The sequence below is a fragment of the Alligator sinensis genome, unplaced genomic scaffold (assembly GCF_000455745.1).
Source record: "Alligator sinensis unplaced genomic scaffold, ASM45574v1 scaffold950_1, whole genome shotgun sequence".
Lineage (NCBI taxonomy): Eukaryota > Metazoa > Chordata > Crocodylia > Alligatoridae > Alligator > Alligator sinensis.
The window spans coordinates 1177304-1186981 of NW_005842331.1; the positions used below are offsets into that span (position 1 = coordinate 1177304).

Below are 9678 nucleotides of genomic sequence, written 5' to 3' on the forward strand. Positions count from 1 at the left end.
CACCGTTGTGATTCTGTTCTTCGTCTACACCGACAAGGTACGTATGATTTTTTCTCTCTCTTCTTTCCCCTTCAGCAAGTTTTTTATGCCCCTTCCCTTATAAATAAATCATGAAGCTCTTGCCTTGGTATGCACATCATGCATCCCTCTTCCCTGAGACACCCCTCTTAGAAGAAGTGCTCTCAGAATACATAAACAACCTTCCAGGACACAGGTTCTCTCACGCTCCCTTGCTCTTTTGTACAATTCAAGGTCAGGGAGATTACCAATACAACCATGATTTAAGAAAAAAAAATCCCAAACCTCACCAGGGTGGGAATAAAAGGGAGAGAGAGACCTAATAGACAGGTGCTAATCACAGCAGGATGTTGAGCAGCTGAAATAAAAGGAGCAATAGACTGTTTTGAGTATGTTCACATTTCAGAAGTTCTTTTGGGATTGTTAAAAAGAACGTATGGCTGGGAGAAGTATAAAAGGCAGAGGGAAACAGCATCATCTGTCAAACTTCTTTTTTTGGATAAATTAGTGTTGTAAGATTTAGATAGTGTCACAGGCCAGGGTGAAAGTGCAGAAGAACCTTTCACCTCTGGGTTCAAATATGACCTGGGTGTACCACTGGTCTGATCCAGTATGGCCATCCCTTTGTTTCTATGGCAAACTAGGACAGCTAGTTTACGGGCAAATGTCATCTCAGCATACTCAAATTCCTTTAAAAGGCTTTAAAAATAGTCCAGGAAAATCATCAGATATCATTTCTATATGTATCCAATCAGCTTCTAATAAAATATGTTACCATCAAGGAAATGTAGCTGTAACAGAATCAGTGGCAGGTTCTCAGAATGGAAAAATGTTAATATCCAGGTTCTTTGACCTGGTGCTGCTCACTAAGTTTAATAATAATCTACAAATAGAGAGAATAACAAAGTGGCAACATGTCTTTTCGAATCCCCAAACTGTTTAATTGGTAAATAATGACTAATTACTTTAAGAGAGTCTCAGAAAGGAGCTTATTGGACAACAGTATGGCAGATGAAACCCTTCAATTGACTTGGAAGATAATTTACATTATAAAGGACTATTTAAAATCACTTGTATGTAGTGATAGATTCTGAATTAGCTGTAACTGCTCAGGAGAAAGGTCTGTTGGTTTGAGAGGACAGCTTAATAAAAACATCTGCTTAATGTGAAGTAGTACTCCAAAAAAACAAATGGACCACTTGGGTCTATTAAGAAGGGGCATCAGAAAAAAATAAATGCCATTATGTAAATTGATAGAATGGCCTCACTGAATTGAGCGCTTTACTCCGATCTCTTTATCTCAGAAAAGGGCAACAAAAATTATTTGAACCAATGGGAGCGGGGACTTCCATATGAAGAGGGATTAAAAAGACCATCATGATTTGGTATGGGAAAGGTGAAATGTTAAGAGGGGAGATCATAGCTATCTAAAATAATGAATAACATAGTGAAAGCCAATGATAAAAGCACAAGGGAAGGGAGTACTTGAATTTTTAAAGTAGCATGTTTAAAGGAGAAAAAAATACTTGTTATGCTGTATGCAATCAACCTGTAGAATGCAATGCCATGAGATATTATTGAGGCTAATAATTTAATAAAATATGTATGAGTGGAGAAGAAGGAAAAAAAGCTTGGATACTTATGTAAATAAAGCAAGCCATGCTGTTATGTTGCTTGGGATAATAATTACCAGGGCTGTTAGTCCTAATTCTTCAAGCCAAATGTGGTTGCAAACCAGGGTCAGAAAGAAATCTCAGTTTCTTGTCCTCCTCTGCACATGTCTTACAGAATGTTTTGGTTGTGTTATTCCTGAAGGCAGAGGGAGAGCTCACCTTCCTCTAAGTTATCTCCTGTAGGCCAGCGGTGGAACCGATAAGGTTAAATTCAGGACTGTGCACATTTACATGAGACGCTTTACTGCACAGTAAACTAATCTACAGTGCAGTAAAATGTCATCATCTACATGTGTGCATTATTTACTGTGCAGTAAATTAGTCTACTGCATAGTTGGCTACTACCTGTAGATACAGGTAATAGATTTACTGCACAGTAGCTACTGCACCAGTAGCAAATGTGTTGACAGCCAACTGGGAGCAAATTGCTCCCAGTCAGTCTAAGCAACAGGGAACATGGGTTGGGAAGCAGACAGCTGTCTGGGGTAGGGGACAGGGTCCTAGCCTCCACTTTGACCTGCCCCTTAGAGAAGGGCTGGGAAGCAGGCAGCTGCCTGGGACGGGATGGTGTCCCAGCCCTCACTCCTATCTGCCCATCAGGGTGAGGGGCTAGGAGGTAGGCAACTGCCTGGGGCAGGGGACTATTTCTCAGACCCCCACCCCTGTTGATTGGGGTATGGGGCTGGGATGCAGGCAGCCGCCCAGAGCAGGGGACTGTTTCCCAGCTCCCACCCCTGTCAATCAGAGCATGGAGGCAGCTGCCCTGGAGGCGGGAGAGCTCCCCTGCCCCCCCAGAGCCCTGGCCTGACCCTGGTGCCCCCTGCCAGCCAGGGCTGGCACCCAGGGGAGCCTGGAGCTCCACCTGGCTTCTATAGGGGAGAAGAGAAGGCAGGAGTAGCCCTGCACTGAACTGCTCCCATTGGGTGCACATGTGCATATGCTCCCAGGGAAAGTTTACTGTGCCAGTAGGCTTGAAGCACATTAATAGCACTTACAGATGTTCCCACTGTGTCTTACTCTAAAACCCATGCTGTATCTCAGGGCCATCCAACTTCCAGGCACTGGAGGCTGCTCCCTCCCATTGTGTGGGCTGCCCAGTGTCCCCTTACTGCTTGCACAGCACAGATAGTGCTGCTCCCCTCCTCTCCCAGCCACATGCACCACGCAGGCAACATCACCCTCCTGCCATCTACAACTCAGGCAGTCCCCTCTCCCCATCATGCATGTTGCAATGCCACGCCTTTTGGCCATGTGTGCCACATGGGCAGGCTCCCCCTGACAACACAGGCAGTCCAGCTGCTTCTTGCTGCATGTGCAGCCCTTGTTCCCCCTATTCCAGCACACGCACCACCCACCTGCAGTACGTGGCAGCCCACTTCCTTCTTTGCCACAGCTCAGGCACTCCAGTCCCCTCCCAGCTGGGAAGGCAGGAACAACCATGGGGGACAAGTGTGGCAGCAGGCTAGGCAGTTAGACAGTTCTGTTTTAGCTCAACCCCAGGTTATAGGGCTCGCTACTGGAATCACTGGGTGAGGTGGCATGGCATGGCATGTGCAGTATGCAAGTGTTCCAATAAGGGTCAGATAATGATCCTTTCTGACCTCAAAATATTTCAATTTCAGATGCTAAATTAAGTGAATCAATTGTCTGCGTCTGGGTTTCACTTCCTGTGTTTCTGCCTTGTACCGGACCTGTTCAAACATAAGTAAACAGCAGCAGCCTAAAACTAATATTTCCCGATAACATGTTTAGATTTGTGTGTCAGATCTACTGATCTGAGAGAAAAATTTGCTGTATTTGCCAGTGTGAGGAACGTGGCTCACCCAGACAAGCCTGCATCTCCTCACCAGGGTTATCCAGTTACTTCTGCTCCTTGGAATATTTCTAACTGAGCTAGTGCATGAACACCCACACATCAAAAGAAAACAGCATTAGCTTTGCATGCCTTTTTCAAAAAAACAAATCAGACTCAATAGGCTCTTGTGTACTCAGTGTTCAGAGATCACCAGGTCTCTATAGTACCCACAGGCCGTCTGTTGATTACGTGTGCGTGCATGTAAAATTATTCTCAATATAGAATGGGAAATGATCATTATTCCCTGTTGCTATCTCTAAAGAAGGAGTGAATAGTTCCCTGATGAACCTTCTGCACCATGTGCAAAATTAGTGAAGCAGGGGCTCTCTTCCCTCATTACAGACTTTAATCAATCCTCACAATCCTCTGTGAAGGAGGCCAGTATTATTATCACCAATCAGATAAGGAGACTGAAGCAGAGCAGTTGCCCTGGGCTACAGAAGTAGTTGGTGTCAGCACAAAGTTTAGAACCTTGTGCTTTGACTTAATCATAAGATGTAAGAAAGAAAAAAAATCCTGCAAAAGAGTGGAAAGACTGAACTGAGCCAGTTGCAGTGCTGTTTCCCGTGGCTAATTTAAGAGTGCACGTCCATGGAATGAAGCCTTCCAGAGCAGAGTGTGCACAGTGATAAACTACAGATTGTGGTGCCTTTTGAGAGACGAAGTGATGCTGCATTTGGCTGCACGTTGACATTAACTTACAGTTGTCTGCAGGACTGCAGAGCAGACTGTTTCTACGTAAATCACCATGACGCACGCTTTAGCACCATGTTAACTGTTAAATAGCAGCAGGGAAATCAAATTCACTCTCAATCAGATTATTTTGGGGGCAAGAGCTGTCTCTCTGTTGCTCTGGGAGTGAATGCTGCTATGCAGATGAGCAAGACCAACTTTTGGAGTCCTCAGCATCCAGGATGGCAGGAGGGGGGAGGTAGTCAAAACATAGTTTTGTTTCCACCCTTGTTTGACAGGGAAGCCATGCCTCTCTGTGTCTTCTGTTATTGGGCAACCCCTAGGCATTAGGATGAATATCTTCCCCCCTTCCTCTGCCTCCCTTCTGTATGGGAATATGCTTATCTCAGTCTTAGCCTGGGTGAAAGAAGTATTCCCCTTTGCTTTATGGCCCTCTCCATGAGATGTGATGCTTGTATTCCTTGATATGTGATGCTGTAAAGCAAGTGAGACTCATAGAACAACTCATCAATACATAGCTTAGGAATTAAAGAAGAAGAAGAAACTAAGGCATTAATGTCTCCTCTTAGAGCTGCACTGCGTATTTCTCTTGCAGAGTCTGAGCTCATTCCTCCTGCACCATTTCTCTTGATGGCCTATTTAGTCACCTACATGACATTAACCCCTTGAGTGGTTCCCATAAGGAAGAGGAAAAGAATGCTGGGCTAGGTTGGAGGAAAGCACAATGCAATTCTTCCATCTGATTCTGGGTCCAGTTCTGGGCACCGCACTTTAAGAAGGATGTGGCCTGCCTTGAGAGGGTTCAGAGGAGGGCCACCCACTTGGTTGGAGGGCAAAAGGGCAGGCCCTATGAGGAGAGGCTGAGGGACCTGAACCTGTTCAGCCTCAGCAAGCAGAGGCTGAGAGGGATTTGGTGGCTGCCTACAAACTCATTAGGGGAGATCAGCAGCAAATAGGAAGAGCCCTATTCCCCCCAGCAGCACCTGGGGTGACGAGGAACAATGGCCAGAAGCTGCTAGAGAATAGGTTCAGGTTAGATTAGGAGGCACTGTTTCACTGTCAGGATAGCTAGGATCTGGAACCAACTTCCTAGGGAAATGGTCCTCGCTCCTACCTTGGGTAAATTCAAAAAGAGGTTGGATGAACACCTGTCTGGGGTCACGTGATCCCAGTGTGTGCTCCAACCAGTGGCGGGGGGTTAGACTAGGTTATCTATTCAGATCCCTTCTGACCCCTAACTACTATGGAACTATGAAAAGCAGCAAAGAGATTGCTTACCAGTTCTGCTCAGTAGTTGCAAATATATGTTGAGGAGTGAGCCTGCAGGGAACACCCCTTACTCTTGGGACATCCCTGCACTGGCAGTGACATTTCTGTATGCTCTCTCTCTCATACACGCAGTCACATAACATCAGTTATTCCTGCTTTAGACACAGCTTTAAATGTTTTTTCTACATACCTCAAGGTACCAGGTGCAGCTCATGAATGCTGAGATGGTGGAGCAAATGGAGAGTCCCACAGCCCCCAGGAAAGAGAGGCAGTTTTTTAATTGCTCCCCCAGAGCACTGGGACTGGAAGGGACCTCAGGAAAGGATGACAGTCACTGGCCAGCTACACAGTCAATAATGACAGCTCTCCTTACTTTAGTTTCTGTTTCCCTGGAGGCAAGCCCAGCCTGAGCTTCGAAACTCGAAATGTTTTGGAAATTTCAGAACGTTTCGACTTGCCTCATTTTGTTTTGAGGCTGTTTCGAAGCTCTCTGTTTCGCTTCAATTTCACTGTTTTGAGCTCAAAACGAGTTGAAACAGCCTTGAAATGAAACTGCTGGCGAAATTTCGCACAGCCTTAGTTCTCAACCTATTTAGACCCAAGGCACACCTCATTGTATTTAAGGCACCCCTCTTTAACTTTTGTGAATTGAGTACTACCTAATTTCAAAAACTAATTTATATATTACATTGCTTACCTCCTTGCAGAAAGGCTGGGCTATGAGGGTGGGGGATCTGCCAGGAAGGAACAAGCCTGAGCCTGTGCTTATCTACTTATCTCCTCCCACCTCACAACACCCTTCAAAGGATCTGGTGGTACTCCAGCATGCCATGACACTCTGTTTGAGAATCACTAAGATTCATTTTGCCTCAGGATATAGCAGGATTGGATCTATTGGACTCATTGTTATGAATTAGCCTTTATGATGTGTAGGTATTGATGAGAAATCCGTGAAGTAGTGAAGAGGTTAAACTTAAAAGTTTTACAGAGGAATTCATTATGGCTCAATCCAGAGAGGTGCTCATGGGTTGAGCCCCACCAACTCCCAACAGTGCTCAGCACTGTAGCAATTGTACCTTATTAGAATGTAAATTGTGCTAAAAAGATGCACAGTGCTTGTACTGGTTATATCTTATTCATTCCCCTTATTTTAAACATCTGTATTTATTTTTACTGTGATCATTCTCCTAGAGGCATAGAAAGAAAATCCTGATTTACTCTTTTGAACCATGATATATTATTTTTTCTTTGGTTTGTTTATTCAAATGTCCCTATTTTTTTTGATTTGTAGGTAGAACTGTGGTGCCACTATTTAACACCCACAAATGGAAAAACATGACTAAACAAATGTAAGGAGTTTTTTTTTGAATGTCAAACTAAATAATACAAGCCATTTTAAGGAATAAAAACACTAAAAGATCATTGGATAGGGAAGCTGATTATATGAGAACAAGTAGTTCCATTGGGAACTGATGGTTAAGGTTAGGGGTTTTGAATGAGAGGTTTGCACTTAACTCCTCTGGGTCTCTTTTTGCTTCCGTGACCCATTAACTGCAGTGAAAATTATCAGCAGGAGCATAAAAGAATGTCCTTGAAAAATAATGGTTGCTTCTATGTTCAGTAGTTATCATGTGTAAATGCTTTAATTTTCTACTGTTCCAGTAAATCGTAACAATTTCATCTATAATTTTTATTACTCTAGTATAAAGAATATGGCCTGCAGATTGACATGTTTTCTGACTCCATATCTTTAAAGATTAACAGTTTTAATTCCTTATTGTTCTTGTTCCCCTTGGAATTACAAATGCCAAGAAGAAAATTTTGCAAGGTGGGGGGAGGGGGCAAGAAGAGGGAGATGGGGGAATCTATTCTTATCTGCAGATGTTAATCCAAAATAACACCTAAAACACACAGCACTTAGTGGTTACTCCATACACTACCAGGTCCCAATCCTCAAACAGTCTGCCCACAGTACAAACTGGCCTTCTGGGTGTATGGCTTTATGAGCAAAGAGTCAAGTTATGAATTTCTTATTTAAGTGGATGAGGAATAATTTTTTCATCTCAGGCTGATCTCAGCTTGTGAGGAAGGGTTTGCACTCAAAACCAAAGAAATGAATAATGCAATAAAGTTCAGTTCATGCCTTCTCAAGCTTGGCTCTTCTCCAGTTTGCTTCATTCAGACAGCCTAGCCTATATACTGGAGCCTCTCTCTAAATAGTCGCAGCTCCCATATACCTGCACTGGAGTAGTATGTGAGCTATGCTACAAAGTCAGCAGAATCAATTTTCCATTTCCCAACCATCTGAAGATCCATTCATTCCCTTGCTTTACCTGTGGTAGGTTAAGGAGCTATTAGTGTTTTTGACAGGATTAGTTGTGGAGTTTTAGGCATAGTTTAGACAAGCACTTGTGTGGAATGGTTTGGATAGAGATGATCCTGCTTTGGGCAGGAGGTTAGACTAGATGACCTCCTGAGGTCCCTTCCAGCCCTGCTTTTCTATGTTTCTATGAACTTCTTTTCACAGATGGGCAGACTGAGATTCATTAAGAGCTAGGCCATGCTACTAGCACAGAAACTTGCACAGGAGTTACAGTTACTTGGAAAGCATTCAAGTTTCCATACAGTTCCTAAGGCATCATCCCATTGGGACAGATAGCAGTTGCCTCACTGTAGAGTGGACAGAACATATGAACATCAAAATGTCCTGGGAGCCCTAGAAGAAGCCAGGAGAGCTTGGTCACTGTCTTACTCCCTATATTGTACACCCTGTCTTTCCTACCAACTTGTCCTCACCCCAGCCTAGCTCCTGAAATCCTGGCAAGGCCTTGTCTGTGTTGGCATCTTCAAATCTCTACCTTCAGTAGCAGTGGTGAAAGCACTCACTCAGACCAGCTGCTAGTGCCTGCTGGCATTTTGATCATAATGCCATATGTACATACTTAAATTGTATTGCGGTAAAAACAATGGAACCTTGTCAGCTCTATCCCTCCTGCTGTTTCTACAGTTGGTGTATCTTCACCTGCTGTCATGCAGTGCTGGGGATTATTTAAGAAAATTACTACAGTGGGAAATACCTGGGTTCATCAGAGTGGAGGAGGAGACCATGGGGATGACTGCTAGCCAGGCCATCCTTAATTCCAGTGCGTGCTTCTGCCTGGGTTTTGCTGTAGTAATACAACATGTTTACAACTGTTTCTGATCATTCATGTTTTAAAACCAACACATTTAGATGGTTTCTGAACAGACTGCTTATTCCTTGGCAAATGCATTTATTTCCCAGTTAAAAGCTCCACTTGATTTGCATTTAAAGGAGTTCTTTGTACACTCTGAACAGATTGTAACATAGAGCTGTTGCCTCTCTTAGCAGCACTCTGAAATGAGAGAACCAAGTAAGTGCTGATATCCAGAACCTCATGGAAGTGTCCATTATAATGGAGGAGTAACTTTTCAAAAAAGCAGGTTGGTTTAGAGAGAAACTGTGTTTTGAGTCCTCCATGATTTTTGCATTAGAACTTGATTAAGAACCTCCTGTACTTCTCTGACCAAAAACAGAATTATAGGGATGACATGTTTGAAATAGAAATGACAGAAAGAGTTGCCTGTATGGTTTATTTTGGTTGGTAACATTATCAACCTTCATCAGTTCATTTGCATTTCATGGGTGATGCCACTCAGCAGGAGTTGCAGCAGTGTTGTCATGAGCAGTGAACTGTAACCTAGTCATTTTGTCTCCAGTTCAGCACAACATTTAACTGTAGTTTTTTAAATCCATCTCCACTTAGCAAAGTACTTAAGCACATGCCTACGTCCATGTGATTTAACTTTAATCTTTCATGCAGGTCTCATCAAAGTCAATATACTCATTTACATGCATCACAGAACTTGGACCTTATTGAGGAAATGCTAGTCATAGTGACTTGGACATCCGAGTGAATGGGTCACATATGTAATTCCGTAAGGAATCTAACAGCATTTAACACATTTTCATTTATTATAAAGCACTTAAGGGATGAATAGCTAATAATACTAGCAGCATAATGCTTGGAGTCTTGAAACCTTAACATAGGATTTTAGGGTTTTATTTTGAGACTGGGGGAAGCTGTTGCCTGCACGTTTGAAATACCAAACATAATAAAAAAATCTTAGTTTCTCTAATTCATTTGTCAC

General features: G+C 43.3%; 1 protein-coding gene across 1 annotated transcript in view; it reads left to right on the top strand.

Moving 5' to 3' along the window:
• TSPAN4 (tetraspanin 4) overlaps window positions 1–9678 on the top strand; it is an 857269-nt gene that overhangs the window by 767419 nt on the left and 80172 nt on the right. The window contains 1 exon segment of the mRNA XM_006039403.3: window positions 1–37. This exon segment is cut by the window's left edge and continues 29 nt beyond it. Coding sequence (XP_006039465.2) covers window positions 1–37 — 37 coding nt within the window.